General features: G+C 42.4%; 1 protein-coding gene across 5 annotated transcripts in view; it reads left to right on the top strand.

The window, feature by feature from the left end:
• UBE3D (ubiquitin protein ligase E3D) overlaps positions 1–20,886 on the top strand; it is a 155,058-nt gene that overhangs the window by 84,899 nt on the left and 49,273 nt on the right. For all 5 annotated transcript variants that reach the window (XM_065911424.1, XM_065911425.1, XM_065911426.1 and 2 more), the window contains one exon: positions 2,901–3,039. In XM_065911424.1, coding sequence (XP_065767496.1) covers positions 2,901–3,039 — 139 coding nt within the window. The remainder of the gene's footprint in view (positions 1–2,900; positions 3,040–20,886) is intronic.

Here is a 20,886-nt window from a genome sequence, read left to right as displayed (position 1 = left end):
GTAGAACTCTTTTCGCTTACCATGGCATACAGGTATTTTCCCTGTGCCCATCTTACCACTTTTCTTCTTCATGTTTTAGAATACATGTATAGTAAAGCAGCAGCTTAAGAACGATAAACTAGCTTCCTACAGAAAAATGAAGATACTTTCAACTATCTTTTACAACTAAAGAGTTCACAGAGAAAAGAAACAGGTGTTGGTCCTACTTGCGGTTTTCTTAGAGAGGATCGATGCTTACGGTGTCCTCAGTGATCAGTGTGGTACAGTTGGGGAGAGAGCAGGCTTTGAAATCAGGCCTGCCTGAGTGAATCCTGGTCCCATCACCCACTAGCTGTGTGACGTTGGACGGTCACTTAAACTCTCTGACCTTTGGTTTCCTCCACTTTAATGGGTCTACCTTTCAGGGCTGCCGTAGGTTAGAGACAACAACCAACAATAGAGTGCCTGGCCGCCTCGGAATGGGTAGGCAGAGGTGCCATGGCACTCAGAAGCAATCTAAGGCTTAAAACCTGTCCAAATTAAGCAGAGAGCACCTTCTCACCAGAAGCTAACTCTGTTCTGAAACAGTTTATTTGTATAATTCACCATTTCCCTTTACTCCTGCAAATATAGTTACTGGCAAAAGAGGAGTGGAAAATGATGAAAAGTGAAAGTGGCGTGAAGATGATTTCTGATTGGCAGGAGCCTTAACTCTGAGCTGCAGCAGCGCCCCGGTCCAAGTGGCGGCGTTCCCTTCATCTTGGGACATCCTTACAGGATGAGCCGGGTTAAGTTTTGCAGATTAGTCCCCAAGGGACATTCCCGCTCCAAGGCAGTTACTTGTTGAGGCAAGAGATCCAATTTAGAGAAAGCAAAGGCCCTTTCAAGAAACTTAAAAAAATTTCAGGATAAAAATAGCTTTAGTAACAACCTATTGCAGGTGATGGGGCAGGGAGCATAGATTCTGAAACCTTAAGTTGTTTATTGAATAGACAATAAAAGTGACAAATTGCTATTGCTTTTAGCCAGCAAAAAGTCAATACCCGGGTGTGTCTGAGGAAAAACAACACTAATCTTTATTTCCACACTAGCTGCAGAATTAGAGGAATCCACAGGCCGTGGTTTCCATGTCTGATTTAGAATGAATCCAAGATGTAGACACATCCCAGGTAAGAATGCAAGGAGGGTGGTGGTGAAGTGTTGTAATAGGTACAAGTATGGAGTGAAGCAAGTAGTTAATTCTTATAAGAGAAAAAGGAGGTTGTCCCCAAAGAAGTGATACCTAAGTGGATCTTGCAGGATGAACAGAAGTTCACCAGGCAGGCTAACAACCTTCCAGGTCAGAAGACTGTATGAACAAGACACAGGGTGTGTAGTATAATGCAGTTCAGGGAATGAAAAGGAACAGTGTGGTTTGTGGGGCCTAAGGAGGGTGGAGGAGAAGATGAGCTGCAAGCCATTGTACTAGTATGACATTGGACTTTTACCAGAGACAGCAAGGTTTTTATTTCCAGTGAAATGTTGGGAATGTTATATGATTAGTAAAAGTGGAAAGAATAACATAGCCATCAAATATAAAATAGTAATTTTTAAAACACAGAAAAGGCACTCGGCTTGCTGAAACTAAGCCATTTTTTAGGAAAGTGGACAGTGTCCTATTCTAGTCCTGCTAGTAGACAGATGCATCAGAGAAGAGTTAACTCCCCACCACACATCAACGATGCATCAGCTTAATAACCTGTGGACCACACAGCTGAACCATGTGCTGTGACTTGTCACATAAAGCGTTAAGCCCTGTATGCCCTCAACCACGGATGCTCTTTCAGCTTTCAGAATTCACCATTGATTTGGTTAAAGCTACCTTTACAGAGAGAGGTTTAGAGAAAGGCAAATATATATATATATATACATATATATATAGAGAGAGAAATATATTTATTTAATGTACACATACGTTTCTCTTTCAAAATTAGGACAGTGATGATAGACACTTTGGTTAGGGGCTCAGGCAGGAAATACTTGAGTAAATAGGAGAGTTGATAAGAGTAAGACTCATACTGTTGTTACTGTGTTGTTTTCTCCTAATGCTTTCCTGATTTTCCCTTTGCTTAAGCACTAGATGGGGGTCCCAGATTCAAGGACCATAGAGAACACCTTCTGATTCTAAAGTTAGGAAACCAGGATCGGGAGCCAGCCATAGCATTTCCTAAACACCTGCCTCATTTCAGACAAGTCTCTCTGCTTTTCTAGCCCTTGGTTCCCTCACACCCCTGTGAGAGGAATTTTGAGTAGGTTCCACAGTGGGTCTCAGAGCTGCTCCATGGGCCTCTGTGGCAGATGAAGTGAGGCCTCCTGCCGACCTTTCCCCTTCCAACAGAGCAGCTTTGCTCTTGTTTGCATTACGAACAGGGCTTTTACAAGCTTTTTAAATAAAAGGATTCTGTCTCTCTTTAAGTATTTGAAGAAAGCAGAAGTAGATATTTCATAAGGCATATCCAGGTCAGAAACAATCTCTACATCTGGAGGATGGGATAACAGTTGTTTCACGTCATAGCATCTGGAGGTCAGACAAGATACTGCATGTGAGACAGGACATAGAACAAAGGAAGCATTCAGTGTGTTAGCTATTAGCCATCTCTGCATAGATCCCTCACGAATAAGACTGCATTTCATATGACTCTTCAACTTTGAGTATGAGATGTTGACCTGAAAAAAAATTACCTTATTCATTTGTTTTATATCAGAAGCACTATAAGAATGCCTTGTACATGTTCTCTGAATTTATAGTACAATCATTTTATTTCTGTTTCTAGTACATTGCTTTTTCTGTCCCACAAAGGAAAGTTTTCTCCTTACATCAGATTTTTGAAATACTTCCGGCCTAGTGGAATGATGAAGTTGCACAAATCTGTGTGTTTCAGGCTCTCCAGCTTGTGGGAAAATGACATCAGCGTACACTCCCTCACCCTACCCTCTACAACCTGCCTGGAGCTGCTGTTGATACTGTCGAGGAGTAATGCTGCACTGCCTCCATCCCTCCGCTGTATGAATTCTTTCCAGGTAAGGACTGTCTCCTTGAGGGTGTCATTTCTCAGTTTGACTTGTCATTGTGTTTTAAGGATCCTGACTTTCGTAGGAGCAGCCCATGGAAAGCCACATTTTCACATGATCATAAGCACAATGCAAGTATTGCCTTATCTGTCTCATTCTAAGTGAATGGACAAATGGAGCCTCAAAACTGATGAGGTGATTGTCGAGTAGTGGCCAAACCCACATCTCCCTAACCCCAGGATTGGTTCTGTTCATCTCCATCTTTCCTGCCTCCAAGAGAAAAAGCAAGAACATTCAGCAAAGATACTTGTGAATAACACTTCCCTTTTCCCAGCTTTGCCCTAGAACAAGAATTTTCAGCCATCATTAGTGTCATCTGCTTTTAGCTTGCAGTCACATTGCTGAATGGAAGATTAACAGTGATCGTGTTCTACCCACTCTCTTTTCCTCTGCCACAATCCCTCCCTCCTCTGGGTATTTATCTGTGCTCCTGGTATTGGATGTGATCAAACAGAACATCACATGTAGACTGACCAGTAGGAAGACCCCCTCCCTGGTAAGCAGCTAGTTGTCACCAAGGTGGCATATGAGAATTCAGATGTTGACTAGTTACTTCAGGTGTGACCCTGTAGCTACCAAATGTTATTGAGCTTATCTCTAACTCTCAGCAACGGAAAAATATTCCCGAGCCCTCTAAGGCTGGTGAGCAGGCCACATGCATTGCTGAGAAATGAGTGAGCCTGGGTGGTTGTTTCTACTTGTGAAGAGTCGCTGATGCCCTAAAATAACTTCCGAATCGGAGGATATTGCTTGGTGCATCTCTGTGTTAAAACAAGATGTGTATTTTCCTGTGAATTACAGCTCAGGAATTCAGTTAAAATTAGTAATAATAATAACTGTTCCATAATAATTTGCATCTGTATTCTCCTGGAATTCTGTTACATTGATTGTCTTTGCAATTGTCTTCCTGATAACACATTTCAGACTTTTTCTGTGGCATACCTGTTTGTATTTATCATTACTTAACTGTTAATTCCAAGTTCTTTTATTCAAGGACTGTAAAGAACAGATTCCGATTTTGTAGGAGAGGAAACCGAGATACAGAGAGATGGAGTCAGTTGGCCAGGGAACAGCCGGCATGTTAGAGACAGAACTGGACTTGCCAGGCTTGTGATAACTGAGTGGTCTCATCTACCTTGGAATGTCCACCACACCCCTTGAAGGTTAGTCACTCGGTCCTGTTTGACACTTTGTGACCCCATGGACTGTAGCCCGCCGGGCTCCTCTGTCTATGGGAATCTCCAGGCAAGAATACTGGAGTGGGTTGCTGTTCTCTTCTCCAGGGGATCTTCCCAACCCAGAGATCAAATCCTCATTTCCCGCATTGCAGGCAGATTCTTTACTGACTGAGCCACTGGGGAAGACCTAATTATGTACTAATTTATGTATAATTTATGTACACTCCTTTTATGTACTAATTTATAATTAATTAGTACTAATTTATAATTATGTACTAATTTATAATTATTTATTTTTATACTTTCCTGCAGGGCTTCCCAGGTGGTGCTAGTGGTAAAGAATCCACCTGCTAATGCAGGAGATTTAAGAGATGTGGGTCTGATCCCTGGGTTGGGAAGATCCCCTGGAGGAGAAAATGGCAACCCACTCCAGTATTCTTGCACAGAGAATCCCTTGGACAGAGGAGCCTGGTGGGCTACAGTCCGTGGGGTCACAGAGTCAGACATGACTGAAGCAGCTTAGCATATGGGGACACATACTGCCCTGAACCGGAACTGATTTGAAATTCTGTGTATCAATCCATATTTCTTCTAAGTTTTGCTCCTTGGATTAATACTGGAATAACACAGAAGTTTGCCCACAAAGTTTTATGGGAGATGCAAGGAACTTAATAGTGGTTATCTTTGGGGAGCGAGGCTGGAAGACAATTATGTTTTATTTCATTCCCTCCTACACTGTTGGTTGTTTTTATATGACAGGTGAGTGGGGAGCGAAAGAGATGACTCGGACTTAGAGGATTTTATAGCCTATTGGGGAGATAGAACAGTCATCCATGGGTGATATAAATTGAGAATCGTTTTATTACAAAGTAGCCTCCACAGAAGTTTTAAAGAGATTAAAGGTAAAAGAGTAATCTAAGCCAGGCATGGGGGATTTGAGAGAGGGCCCAACTGTATATCTTCTACAGGAGATGGAGGAAACCCAGCTCCCTTCAAGGATCTCACCTCGAGGACACATAAACACACAGGCACAAAAGCCTGGCCCACCCTGGGTACCATCAGCGTTCACTCCTGGCACCTCTCATCACAGGAGCTCTCACTGTCAGGACGTTAATTACTGTCTGTCCCCCTTGTTAGTGACTGATTTTAGTCCATTTGCCGAGTATGATTGTCAGGAGCACACACACTTTCCCAGTTTCAGTGGTACGGAGAAACTGGGCACAGGTTCACGAACAGTGTCTGCTAAAGGCATGTTGTCCTTGCTGCTGCCCCTAGAAAGATGCACCAGGAACACTGCAGGAATTGACTTCCCCGCACAGGTCTTCACTCCAAGATACAGGATCAGTGAACTGGGAAGGATGTCTGTCAAGATTAGAAAAGGATGCTCTGCTTTTTCATCTTCGAAACACCTACCTCATCATTTATTACAATGGCAAGGAATGGGGCTGCTAATGTTGACTGCATTGGGAATTTATCTTTTCAACTGGAAACTCACTTTAGTACACTTTTTTTTTTTTAAAAAGACCTGTATTGGCAAGAGCTATAAAGTAGTGGAATGACACTTGTTAAAGATACCATCGTTAGATTTTCAGTTCTCTAACTTTCCAGGCCGAGGAAGCTACTGTGAGCAATCCTATTTCTTCTGTAAAAATGTTATTCATTCAGACTGCACTGCTGCCTGAGCTCTTATCACTAGCAAATCCCAGAAGGAATGACTTATTAATTAGAGCTAATAATGTATCTGAAATTCTAACTTCTTAAGTTCTTAAATTACAGCATAATTCCCAGCCTAACAGGGATATCATTGGGTAGTTTTGTTATAATTTTCACTTCAACCCTGGTCCAGTATCTAAATATCCCTGGTATGACGATGAGCAAACAGAATGTAGGATTTGGTTGAGAATCACTGATGTATTGCTTAAGCACATACTATAGTTGTATTGTTTGGGAACCCATGCCCGAAGAAGAAAGATGGATTTACCATGTTACTCCCTGCTTACAGTTGATTCCTATCACAATGAGGACAAAATTCAGGTTCCTTAATCCAGACCTCCACGGGCCAGCAACATCTGTCCCAGGTCTCATCTGCTCACTCCCTCTCACTGACTCTGTTCCAGCCACACTGGCCTTATTTCCTACTCCCTTTCCTGATCTGGTCCTGGCCTCTGGGTCTGTGCACTGGCTGTTCTCTGTGCTAGAGTGTGCAGGAGAACACTAGACCAGATCTTTGCAAGGCTGGGTCCTCTTGTTTTTTAGGTCTCACTCAGGAAGCTTCCAAAAGCCTCTTTTCCTTCTCCATCAGAGGGCAAACAAAACGAAAACCACAGTCACAGAAAACTAACCAAACTGATCACATGGACCACAGACTTGTCTAACTCAGTGAAGCTATGAGCCATGCCATGTAGGGCCACCCACGACGGAAGGGTCAGAGTTCTCGCAAAATGTGGTCCACTGGAGTAGGGAATGGCAAACCACTTCAGTATTCTTGCCTTGAGAACTGCATGAACAGTATGAAAAGGCAAAAAGATAGAACACTGAAAGATGAACTCCCCAGGTCAGTAGGTACCCAAATGTTACTGGAGATCAGTGGAGAAATAACTCCAGACAGAATGAAGAGATGGAGCCAAAGCAAAAACAACAACCAGTTGTGGATGTGACTGGTGATGGAAATAAAGTGTGATGCTGTAAAGAGCAATATTGCATAGGAACCTGGAATGTTAGGTCCATGAATCAAGGTAAATTGGAAGTGGTCAAACAGGAGATGGCAAGAGTAAACATTAACATTTTGGGAATCGGTGAACTAAAATGGATTGGAATGGATGAAGTTAACTCAGATGACCATTATATCTACTACTGTGGGCAAGAATCCCTTAGAAGAAATGGAGTAGACAACATAGTCAACAAAAGAGTCCGAAATGCAGTACTTGGATGCAATCTCAAAAACCACAGAATGATCTCTGTTTGTTTCCAAGGCAAAACATTCAATATCAGGGTAGTCCAAGTCTATGCCCCCACCAGTAATGCTGAAGAAGCTGAAGTTGAATGGTTCTATGAAGACCTACTTGACCTTCTAGAACTAACATCCAAGAAAGATGTCCTTTTCATTATAGGGGACTGGGATGCAAAAGTAGGAAGTCAAGAGCTACCTGGAGTAACAGGCAACTTTGGCCTTGGAGTACAAAACAAAGCAGGGCAAAGGATAATAGAGTTTTGCCAAGAGAACGCACTGGTCACAGCACACACCCTCTTCCAACAACACAAGAGAAGACTCTGCACATGGACATCACCAGATGGTCAACACCGAAATCACATTGATTAGATTCTTTGCAACCAGAGATGAAGAAACTATATCATCAGCAAAAACAAGACCAGGATTGTACTCAGATCACGTGTGGCTCAGATCATGAACTCCTTGTTGGCAACTTCTTAAATTGAAGAAAGTAGGGAAAACCAAGATCATTCAGGTATGACCTAAATCAAATCCCTTATGATTATACAGTGGAAGTGACAAATAGATTCAAGGGGTTAGATCTGATAGAGTGCCTGAAGAACTGTGGACAGAGGTTTGTGACATTGTACAGGAGGCAGTGATCAAGACCATCCCCAAGAAAAGGAAGTACAAAAAGGCAAAATGGTTGTCTGATGAGGCCTTACAAATAGCTGAGAAAAGAAGAGAAGCTAAAGGCAAAAGAGAAAAGGAAAGATATACCCATTTGAATGCAGAGTTTCAAAGAATAGCAAGGAGAGATTAGAAAGCCTTCCTCAGAGATCAATGCACAGAAATAGAGGAAAACAATAGAATGAGAAAGACTAGCGATCTCTTCAAGAAAATTAGAGAAACCAAGGTAATAGTTCATGCAACAATGGGCTCAATAAAGAAGAAAAATGGTATGGACCTAACAGAAACAGACAATATTAGGAAGAGGTAGCAAGAATACACAGAAGAACTATACAAAATAGATCTTCATGACCCATATAACCACAATGATGTAATCATTCACCTAGGGCCACACATCCTGGTGTGTGAAGTCCAGTGAGTCTTAGGAAATATCACTACGAACAAAGCTAGTGTAGGTGATGGAATTTCAGTTGAGCTGTTTCAATTCCTAAAAGATGATAATGTGAAAGTGCTGCACTCAGTATGCCAGCAAATTTGGAAAACTCAGCAGTGGCCACAGGACTGGAAAAGGTCAGTTTTCATTCCAATCCCAAAGAAAGGCAATGCCAAAGAATGCTCAAACTGCCACACAATTGCACTCATCTCACACTCTAGTAAAATAATGCTGAAAATTCTCCAAGCCAGGCTCCAACAGTACGTGAACCATGAACTTCCAGAAGTTCAAGTTGGATTTAGAAAAGGCAGAGGAACCAGAGATCAAACTGCCAACATCCATTGGATCATTGATAAAGCAAGAGAGTTCCAGAACAACATCTACTTCTGCTATATTGACTGTGCTAAAGCCTTTGACTATGTGGATCACAACAAACTGTGGAAAATTTTTCAAGAGATGGGAATACCAGACCACCTCACCTACCTCCTGAGAGATCTGTATGCAGGTCAAGAAGCCACAGGTAGAACTGGACATGGAACAACAGACTGGTTTGAAATTGGGAAAAGAATAAGTCAAGGCTGCATATTGTCACCCTCCTTATTTAACTTATATGGAGGGTACATCATGCAAAATGCCAGGCTGGATGAAGCACAAGCTGGAATCAAGATTGCTGGGAAAAATATCAATAACCTCAGCTTTGCAGATGGCACCACCCTTATGGCAGAAAGCAAAGAAGAAGTAAAGAGCCTCTTGATGAAAGTGAAAGAGGACAGTGAAAAAGTTGACTTAAAACTCAACATTCAGAAAACTAAGATCATGGCATCCAGTCCCATCACTTCGTGGCAAATAGATGAGGAAGCAATGGAAGCAGTGAGAGACTTTTTCTTTTGGGGGCTCCAAAGTCACTGCAGATGGTGACTGCAGCCATGAAATTAAAAGATGCTAGCTCCTTGGAAGAAAAGCTATGATCAACCTTGATGGCATATTAAAAAGCAGAGACATTACTTTGCTGACAAAGGTCTGTCTAGTTAATGCTGTGCTTTTCCAGTGGTCATGTATGGGTGTGAGAGTTGGACTATAAAGAAAGCTGAGCGCTGAAGAATTGATGCTTTTGAACTGTGGTGTTGGAGAAGACTCTTGAGAGTCCCTTGGACTGCAAGGAGATCCAACTAGTCTATCCTAAAGAAAATCAGTCCTGAATATTCTTTGAAAGGACTGATGCTGAAGGTGAAACTCCAGTACTTTGGACACCTGTAGAACTGACTCACTAGAAAAGACCCTGATGCTGGGAAAGATTGAGGACAGGAGGAGAACAGGATGACAGAGGATGAGATGGTTGGATGGCATCACTGACTCGATGGATATGAGTTTGAGTAAACTCCGGAAATTGGTGATGAACAGAGAAATTTGGCGTGCTGCAGTCCATGGGGTCTCAAAGAGTTGGACACAACTGAGTGACTGAACTGAACTGAACTCATCTGTCCCCTCCCACAAGAGACCCAACCTAACCCCACCCCAGCCGCCCACTGAATTCCCCTCTCCTCGTCACTTTTATTATATAACCTCACCTTGTTTTATTTTCTTCATGGCCCTTTTCACTATTTAGCATGCTTTTTCATTTTGTTTGCTTGTCTTTTTTCCTCTACTAAAATATGTGTCGAATGGGAACAGGGAGAATGTTTCCGCTCAGCATTGCATCAACAGAACTTAGAAGTTTCCTTGTATGTAGGAAGCATTCAATAAATATTGGTTGGCTTGCTAGAGATGGGTGGATGGATTCAGAAGTAAAATTCAAAGCAGTGTAGCCATTTGACATTCCAGAAAATTCCAAAAGACTGAACTAGGAGAAAGCAGAGGCATGGACAGGACACCCTCGGGGAAGAAGCAGCAGCTTTTCCCCTACCGGGACAGGGTGGACTCCAGAGGTAAGGTCCAAATTTGAGATGCGTCAGCAAGATTGAGTACAGATGGGTATCTGATGTTACAGCTTGGAGCTCTGTACAAATGAGAAAGAAGAAGAGTTCGGCCCTTGGGTGGAGCATGCAATATCTGAGATAAGCAGAGTAGATGACCAGTGGACAGGTCCAGGTGCCTTCTGGGCCCTGGAGAGCGAGCACAAGAGGTGAAAAATTGGAGCGATACTTTGGTGCAGAAACCGAGGGTGAGGGGGGCTGAAGCGACTGTGGAGCAGGTAGGTGGCAGCTGCTGCCACTGTAACGGCTCAGTTTGATTCCCTGCTGAGTGTTTCGGAGCTCTGCAGGGAGGTCTCAGAATGCAGTTTCCACATTCATCTTGCAGAGCAGCAACTGGTCCCTTAACCGGAAGTCTTGCCATGGCAGCTTAAAATCTGAACAAGGTCTCTGGAAGGTAGAACCGTAGAGTACCCAGATTGGATCCAGGATTGGGTAGGGGCCGTTGGGTTTAATGGTTCTGTGCCTCTTTTTCAGAATCTTGGACTATCGTAGCTGGAAGGATCAACTAGTCCAATGATCTTATTTTTATAAATAAAAAACAGGAAGGGGAAGTCGACGTTGGAGACTGAAACTCTGATTCTTCTGCTAGACTTTTTGTGTGCTACAAGTGATTTTACCTATTCTGTTTCCCTATCCCATGGGATACAAGTTGCTTAGGATATAAGTAAGTGTCATAGAAAACAGTTAATCATGATATAATAAGCATGCAAATTATAATAACTAATATTTATTCAGTGCTTTCTGTATTCTAGACCCTGTTCTCAGCAATTTAGCTCATTTCATTTTCATGAAAAACACCGTGAGGAAGATATATGATTATTCCCATTTCACAGGCACAGAAACTGAGCCAGAGAGATTAACTTGCCCACGCTCCTACAGCTGGAGAGTGGAGGAACATATGGTTCAAAGCCTGGCTATAGACACCCATATCTCCCATTCTCAACTGCCAGATAATGTTGCTTGTTAAAAGAAGTTTGGTTAAATAAAGTTAGATTTTTTTTTTTAACTTCAAGATTTTTCAGGGCCTTTTCATGTGTATAAGGGGCAGTATGACCCTTCTAGCTGAAGAATGTAGTAAATATGTTTAAAATGTGATAGCAGGAAGACTGTCCAGAGCACTTCATAGGATTAATGCTCTCAGAACACAAATGGGGAAACAGTGTCCTGCCCGATCTCAAAAGATTTGGATGACCATGACCCACGCAGCACTCACATGCGCTTCATGGCCTTGTTTATCTCTGAAAGAAGTAGTGCTGCAGATTTAGCAATGGATTGTCATAAGGCGAGTGTCTCTCCCTTTAGTGACTAGGTGGCTCTCCTCCTGGTCAGGCCACCTTGCTCAGAAAGTACAACAGAAATCAGATGTTCCGTCAGCACCAGATGGGGCACACTGGACTGGTCCAGAGCCCCAGCAGGCCCCTGGCTGAGCGTTGCTTTCTGGGTCTGCCCCTGCCGCCCACTCTGTTGAGCATTGCTGGGTATTGACAGTCATGTGGCAAAGACTTCCAGGAATAGAGGGAGCCCTCTGGCTGAACCTTCCCAAGTAATTCGGTGATAAAAGAACCTGCCTGCCAGTGCAGGAGATATGGGTTCAATCCTTTGGTCAGGAAGATCCCTTGGAGGAGGAAATGGCAACCCACTCCAGTATTCTTGCCTGAAGAGTCCCATGGACAGAGGAGCCTGGCAGGCTACAGTCCATGGGGGTCACAAAGAGTCAGACATGACAGAGACTGAGCACACACCTTTGGCCAGACTGTCTCTCTCCTAACTTATGGCTGGACTCGCGCTGACAATTCCCAAGGGCAGTCTACCTTGAAAGCTGATACTCAACTGAGATTGTAGGAATGTTCCATGGCCCTGAGTGCCAAGTTGAAGAAACTCCTTCTCTTCATTCTCGCGCCTGACTTCTAATACCAGCTCCACCCACTGCTCCAAGTCATCTAATATGTGTGAATGAGGTTTTCAAGGGTTTAGCTCTCCAGAATTGAGGCTTCTTTTTCTTCCTCAGATAAATTGCTGTATTCTACAATAATTTCAAGTATTTTCACAGGCATTATCCTTTTAAAAATCCTCACAATAACTCCCATTTCAAGGAGGCGGAAGGTAAGCAGTATAGGAAAGATGACGCCAGCATGTACATGCAGGACTGTGTTTCACACCTAGGTCCTCTGGTTCTGAAGCTATTACGTATTCCATCCCATGGCAGTTACATCAGAGAAAGTAGCAAATGGTCCCCTTTAATGCTCTTGGGTCTCCTACATCTTACTTTTACCTTATGGCAGCAACAGTATCTTTTATTAATATCATCCTTTAGAGAATCACAGCCTTCAGCTATGGGAGTATTCTGAGCTGTATGGATCCTGGCAAATATGTTGAACTTCATCAAACTATAGTTTTATGTATATACTATGTGGTTGTATAAGGTGATGAAATATGTAGAAGAGAAGAAACAAAAGAGCTTTTAGTAGAGTGTGTCTGTTACCACCCGATAGGCTTGTTCAACGGTGTTTCCTCAGCTCTTGATGGGTTTGAAGTCATACACTCTTCAGTGGGGGAAGGTGAAGCTAATGAAGCACCTTAACCAAGGGTCTCATATACTATTCCAGAGCAGGAAATTCTCAGTTCATTATATTACTTGTATGTAGTTTGGTTTTAACTTTAAGAAACCCAATGATACTTAAATGTCACCATTTCCATGATATAAAAACCATATACAGTTGACCCTTGAAAAATGTGGGATTGGAAAAAAAGAAAAATGTGGGATTGATCCACACAATTTCTCTTATACACAGTATATTTCAATGGTAAATACCACAGCATTATGCAATCTGAGGTTGGTCAAATGCGCTGATGGAGAGGAACTGCAGATACAGAGGGCCAGCTATAAGTTATACACAAATTAACCCCCACATTGTTCAAGGGTCAACTTTCTTCAACTTCTCAACTGTTCAGAAATTAATAATTTTACATTACCATCCAGCTACTTTTTCAAAAAGTACCTGTTTTAATATTTGTATCAGAACAGAGGACGAAAACAAAACAACACATAAAAATTTGGTTTAGTATGGAAGTTTGAAGTTGTGGCTTAAACTTAGGAACTTTTTTTGGATATATGCAGTCTACAAGGGCTCCAAGAAATGGGTAGGCAGAAGCCCGAGAACTTTACAGATGAGTTGCAACAAAGGGGCTACTGAGAAGAGAAAGAGAAGTTTCTGACTCTATACCACTTTCTTCTTGTCTGCCTTAGACACTGCACAACATAAATGGCCTTCTCTGTCATATGCCATGTTCACATCTAGGTAAATTATAGCTATTAATATCTTTTAAGGTAATGTTTTATTAAATGATTATAAAAAGATAATCACCTTGATGATTAAAAAAGAAATTGGAAAATGCCAAAAAATGTAAAGGGAATTAAAATCACTGGGAATCACCAGTACTGACCAGGTAATTCTTGTTAATGTCTCTCTCTATATATATCTTTATATACACAGAGAAAATACATTTTAGCATAAAGTTGGCCTCACTGGAGATGCTGGGACTCTGTTACTGGCAGTATTCCGCTTTTTCCTCGGTGTCATCACTGGCATGAAGACAGCTTTCCTGGAGACTGTCAAGGACTCTCGGGGGCTTTCTAAACAAGGGTCCTGTCATTAGGTAGGAATGGAGAAGGAGGCTGGGAGCCACTCCAGATATCCAAAGGTTGCTGCAGATGGAGTCAGGAGGCAGGCAGACCCTCCTCAAGACTGCAGCCACCTGCTGGATGAAAGTTCCTCTGGGGATCCACGTGTACCTCCCAGAGATTCAAGAGGGTGCAGCTTGGCACCCTCAGGTCCCGAGGTGTGACAACCGCCTTTCTTTCCTGCTGACATTTTTCTCCTCAGTGGGCAGAGATAATCCCGAGTTGAGTGCCACTCGTTATATTTAGGGAATCCAGGCTCAAAGGTAGTGATTACTGCTCTGGCTATTTTCAGTCTGGTTCCTTAAAACAGTCTTCTGAGAAGTGCCTCAGCAGTTTGGATGTGGAAAGGCTGTTTCCACAGCCTTATCCTTCCTCTCTGCCGCTCAGGTCATGCTGTGGTTTGGGGAATTAAGCAGGACCCACAGACTGATACACTGCTGCTTCCTCTGTCTCCTCTCAACTGGCTGTTCTGCCACATTCTGGAGAAAACATAGAGGGGCCGGGCAGGAGCCTGGAGGCTTCCCAGAGGGTCAGCCAGCCCACAGGTCTACCAGCTGCTACTTTTGTGCGGATGCTGCCTGCACCGGTATTTCCTGCCACGCACCCTGCTCCTCAGGAATTCTGTCCCTTCCGAAGAGCTGGGCTTGTAGGCGAAGGGTGACAGTGTCCGGGCCTCCCGTAGTCACCTCGTGGCTGTTATTCCAAGAAGTGCCACTTGGTCGGGGAACCTGGTGGGGCTGGGTACCCTGACTTGGGCCTTATTGAGAGAAGTGTAGCCCAGGTCAGTCACTCTGTCTCTTGTTTGTTTTTAATAACTTTTCCTCCCCTGACTTTGAAGGGAAAAATACATCCTGATGACAGAAAAATTTGATAATGTTTTTCATTAGCAAATCAATACTTGTTTGCAGTTTTAGCCTAAAAATGTAGAATCTTCAAATTAAACCAGGTCAGTCCTTCAGGGCCTGGTGGGGGGATAAGACCTGGCAGGGTCTGGGAGCCTCTGTGATTGGAGGGTACTCACTGTCTTGGGCTGAGTCTCTCTGAAGTAGGCATGGGGAGACCTGGAGGGCAGATGAAGTTCAACTAATTCTCCGATGAAGCGATTGTAAATGGTTTTGGTTCTAAAGAAGCTGGTTCAAGCTGAAGTCAAATGCTTCTATGAAAACCTACATGACCTTCTAGAACCAACTCCCAAAAAAGATGTCCTTTTCACTATAGGGGACTGGAATGCAAAAGTAGAAAGTCAAGAAACACATGGAGTAACAGGCAAGTTTGGCCTTGGAGTACAGAATGAAGCAGGGCAAAGGCTAACAGAGTTTTGCCAAGAGAATGCACTGGTCATAGCAAACACCCTCTTCCAACAACACAAGAGAACACTCTACACATGAACATCAGCAGATTGTCAGTAACCAAAAACACATTGATTATATTCTTTGCAGCCAAAGATGGAGAAGCCCTATACAGTCAGCAAAAAACAAGACCAGGAACTGACTGTGGCTCAGATCATGAACTCCTTATTGCCAAATTCAGACTTAAATTGAAGAAAGTAGGGAAAATCACTAGACCATTCTGTTATGACCTAAATCAAATCCCTTAACGATTATACGGTGGAAGTGACAAATATTTTTAAGGGACTACATCTGATAGAGTGCCTGATGAACTATGGACGGAGGTTCATGACATTGTACAGGAGGCGGTGATTAAGACCATCCCCAGAAAAAGAAATGCAAAAAGGCAAAATGATTGTCTGAGGAGGCCTTACAAATAGCTGAGAAAAGAAGAGAAGCTAAAGGCAAAGGAGAAAAGGAAAGATATACCCATTTGAATGCAGAGTTTCAAAGAATAGCAAGGAGAGATAAGAAAGCCTTCCTCAGAGATCAATGCAAAGAAATAGAGGAAAACAATAGAATGGGAAAGACTAGAGATTTCTTCAAGATAATTAGAGATATCAAGAGAACATTTCATGCAAAGATGGGCACAATAAAGGACAAAAATGATCTGGACCTAACAGAAGCAGAAGATATTAAGAAGAGGTGGCAAGAATACACAAAAGAACTATACAAAAAAGATCTTCACGATGTTGTGATCACTCACCTAGAGTCAGACATTCTGGAATGCTAAGTCAAGTGGGCCTTAGGGAGCATCACTACAAACAAAGCTAGTGGAGGTGATGGAATTCCAGTTGAGGTATTTCAAATCCTAAAAGGTGATGCTGGGAAAATGCTGTACTCAATATGTCAGCATATTTGGAAGACTCATCAGTGGCCACAGGACTGGAAAAGGTGAGTTTTCATTCCAATCCCAAAGAAAGCCAATGCCAAAGAATGCTCAAACTGCCACACAATTGCACTCATTTCACACGCCAGCAAAGTAATGCTCAAAATTCTCCAAGCCAGGCTTCAATAGTACATGAACTGTGAGCTTTCAGATGTTCAAGCTGGATTTAGAAAAGGTAAAGGAACCAGAGATCAAATTGCCAACATCTATTGGATCATCGAAAAAGCAAGAGAGTTCCAGAGAAACATCTACTTCTGCTTTATTGACTACACCAAAGCCTTTGACTGTGTGGATCACAACATACTGTGGAAAATTTTTCAAGAGATATGAAACCAGATCACCTGACCTGTCTTCTGAGAAATCTGTATGCAGTTCAAGAAGCAACAGTTAGAACTGGACATGGAACAATAAACTGATTCCAAATAGGGAAAGGAGTATGTCCAGGCTGCATATTGTCACCATGCTTATTTAATTTATATGCAGAGAATATCATGAGATATGCTGGACTGAATGAAGCACAAGCTGAAATCAAGATTGCCAGGAGAAATATCAATAACCTCAGATATGCAGATAACAACACACTTATGGCAGAAAGCAAAGAAGAACTAAAGAGACTTTTGATGAAAGTGAAAGAGGAGAGTGAAAAAGTTGGCTTAAAACTCAACATTCAGAAAACTAAGATCATGGCATCTGGTCCCATCACTTCATGGCAAATAGATGGGGAAACAATGGAAACAGTAACAGACTATTTTGGAGTGCTCCAAAATCACTGCAGATTGTGATTGCAGCCATGAAATTAAAAGACGCTTGCTCCTTGAAAGAAAAGCTATGATCAACCTAGACAGCATATTAAAAGGCAGAGACATTACTTTGCCAACAAAGGTCCGTCTAGTCACACCCATGGTTTTTGCAGTAGTCATGTATGGATGTGAGAGTTGGACTATGAAGAAAGCTGAGTGCCAAATAACTAATGCTCTTAACCTGTGGTCTTGGAGAAGACTCTTGAGAGTCCCTTCGACTGCAAGGAGATCCAACCAGTCCATACTAAAGGAGATCAGTCCTAAATATTTTCATTGGAAGGACTGATGCTGAAGCTCCAATACTTTGGCCACCTGCTGTGAAGAACTGACTCATTTGAGAAGACCCTGATGCTAGAAAAAATTGAAGGTGGGAGGGGAAGGGGATGACAGAGGATGAGATGGTTGGATGGCATCACTGACTCCATGGCCATGTATTTGAGTAGACTTCACAAGTTGGTGATAGACAAGGAAGCCTGGCGTGCTTCAATCCATGGGGTCTCAAAGAATCAGACATGACTGACTGAACTGAACTGAACTGAACTGGTTCTAAAATGTCAGTGTTTATAGGAAGCTTGTTCACAATTCAGATTTCTGAGTGAGAGCCTCAGAGATTCTGGTTCAGTAACTCGAAGGAGAGCCCGGCATCTGCATTGTAACAAATATCCAAAGTGTCTCTGAAAAAGGCTTCCAAGAACCAAGGTGAGAAACACTTAAGTATAACACAATATATTCCCACTGAAGTGAGAAATATACAGGAAGAAAACCTTTCTTTATGATGAATGCCTAGCTCAAATAGCTTATTTTATGCTTTTCTTCACTGTTTCTTGTTAATCTGCACATAACACAGCCCCTCACGAATGAAGTAAACTGAATCGTTGTCATACAATTAGTATTTTTTCTTTTTCTGTCTTTTTCTTCTGCCATGATCATTCCCTTCCTCACCGAGATGCTTTGTAGAAGCCAGGTGTCAGTTATCTCTGTGAGTCGTCCTTCTCTGCCGTTTGTGAACCTAGAATCTTCCCTCCCTCCAGGCCATGCAACCCTGGTAGCCTCTCCTGCTCATGGCAAGGCTGACTTCCTCGGACCCTGATGTTGGACACTCAGGGTCTATTCTGAGATCTGCCACCACCTGAGTTTTGTGACCCTGACCTAGCCAGGTAACCTGATTTCTGGGTTCTAGTTTCTGTGTGCAGTGAGGGTTCTGAGTTAAAAGACTAAGTGCCATTGAAAGTAGATGCACATCTGTGTCTCTTTTTTCTGTTTTTCATAATAAAAATAAATGGAAAAAAAAATAAAATAATGCAAAAGAAAAAAAAATAGAAAGTAGATGCACATAGAGTCGTTTTGTCTCTCCCTGCTGTTCCTAATTTATTCACCCAGACTGAACAATATAACATTATTCCCTAAAGGGACTAGGTTCTTATTTCTTTTGAACATATTGGAAATGTTTAACTGAAGGGAAGCACAGAGAAAGCCACATAATGTAGTTGTTGTTGTTTTTTTCTTCCTCTCCAAGATAATGGGGTCTCTTGTCACAGGACCTTCCTACCAGCCACAAAGAAAGGTCGTAAACAATGGGGTTAGGGTGCTGTCTAGCCCCCAGGTCTTCCTACCTGAGACACCCCGGCTTACCCCTTCATCTGAAGGTGGGCAAATGCAAAACACCATCTGGTAGACTGAGTGTCAGAGAAGAGAAAGAGAAACCTGGGATGTTCTCTGCACAGCCTTTGATCTCTCTGCTTCTCTCCTCATTACCCTCCCTCAGGCTACTCCTCCTCTTGGTTTCAACTTCTGTTTCTGACTCTGGATCCTGGTCCTCATTGAGATGTTTGTGGCTTAGGAATTTTCCAGTGGTTTTGCTTTTGCATTATTTTACTTGTAAGTACGGTTACTCCAAGAAAGTTTTTTAAAATGTGAGCTTCTCCCCTTGCCCAGAGCTATAAACAAAGGGTCTTGGTTCTTTGCTGCGAAGCATGGTGTTTATTCAGATGACTTCCTGGTCTTACTTCCTTGAAGAGGAGACTAAAGGTATATGTCAGCTTTTAGAAGCAGAGTGATATCAAGAGTGAAATGAATGCACTCATTTCTTCCATGGAGGAAGCCACTATGTTGTTTGAAGGAGCTTTTCAGGTTTTAGGAGGAAACAGTAGTCTGGGAGGGATACCAGCCTTTAAGGAATCCATGAATCGGAAGGGAAAGTCTTCTGAGCCTCCGTTGAGAACATCTTGTGAACCTTGCTCAGCAGAGAGAAAATTTAGAACAAGAGGACGCCTAGGGGACCAGGCCAGGGAATTGTGAGGAAAAACAGTGGAGTGACTTTAGGATTCTTCAGATCCTCGCTGTTGATGACCTGACCTGTGATGTAATGGGGATGATTTCTGATACAGGTTCTGTTCTTGTGTGCTGTACCTGCAGCCGGGGCAATGGGCAACAGGTCACTTCCCTCTGAGACCCCAGGTCTCATCCCATCAGCTCAAAAATCCACTAAGTGTCGAGTTGAAGGATTCACAGAGGTGTGAGAGCTTGTGGATGAAGCTGCTGTAAAGAACACAGGCTAGCATGCAGCCCGAGACTGGCATCCCTCTTAGAGATCAGCACGTTGCTTCCTTCTAGTGACAAGTTGAGAATGACAGTCCCAGAGCAGTAATGACGCTGGGACAACAGAGAGATCTTTCTGTAGCGTCCACCTGGGCTTCGCGCAGTGAGCATCAGCAGTTAGTCTACGATAATTTAAGGCAGTTTGATTAATGTGTAACATACAAGAGGATGGCTGGTGTGTTGTCAGAAGCTGTAATAAGAGAACACAAACTAAATTAAAGAATTAGCCAAGTAGTGTTTAAATGCTGGTGCCTTTTCTTGTCTCTTTAGAGCTGAATGAACTACTTTACAAGCAACTACATTTGTCTGTAGTCCCAATATTTCTGATGCTGCCCCTATTGGTCTTATTGTCTACTTCTCATTTACCTTCAGTTTGACAACCATTTGCAAACTGGTTGTCATAAACATTTCAGAGACTGTCCATGTGAACCATCAGCTGCTTTTCAACACTTCAAAGTCCCCCAAATATACTGATAATTTTAGCAGAAATCAGAGCACTGTAAACAGAAGACATGGTTCTTGGTGTTTTATTTTAAATAGAGTAGTTAAGCCAACTTGCATTACTGTGATTAATAATACAGTTGGATGCACATCTACCGTCTTTGTGGAGGAGGTGTGGAGTGTGTGTTTTTTGGTTGTCATGCTTGATTGTTTTTCTTGCTTTTGTTTCTTGTTCTTTGTTGTCTTGAGAGTTTTCTCATCCCTTTCTAAACAATTTCCTTTGCTGGCCTGGAAGCAATAGTTTGCAGGTTTCCTCTTGTAGAATTTTTAAACATGTGAAGTATTGTAAAGTAAAAGCAAAACTCTTCAATATCTTTACCTTTTCCAAACAGGCAAGCACCTTATCATTCTAACTACCTGTTAAGCACATTTCTTCCCCTTACCCCACATCTACCCCATTGTTATTATCTACTGTTTCACTTAAAAACAAGTTAGTTATCAATTTATTTTAATATTCATTGCATATATACACCTTAGTAACATACTTTTTGTTTTTTCTTTGCCTGACATTCTATATCCTTTGGTATTCCTTTCACAGACCTTCTCTCTGAAATGTTTTCATTCTGTTCTTGAATGATGGTACAGAATTCTGTACACCTTTTCAGTTTGAAGGTCTATCGCTCATTGCCTTCTGCCATCTCTCTCTGTTGATAAGACAGCCGTTGTAACATTGTCTGTTGTTCTGCGGATGGGGTCCATCTGTTTTCTCTTACTGGTCTGTAAGATTCTATCTTT

Source organism: Muntiacus reevesi, chromosome 19 (assembly GCF_963930625.1).
Source record: "Muntiacus reevesi chromosome 19, mMunRee1.1, whole genome shotgun sequence".
Taxonomy (NCBI): domain Eukaryota; kingdom Metazoa; phylum Chordata; class Mammalia; order Artiodactyla; family Cervidae; genus Muntiacus; species Muntiacus reevesi.
The sequence above is the reverse complement of the archived record's forward strand: the minus strand, read 5'-3'. Positions and strand labels throughout refer to the sequence as shown.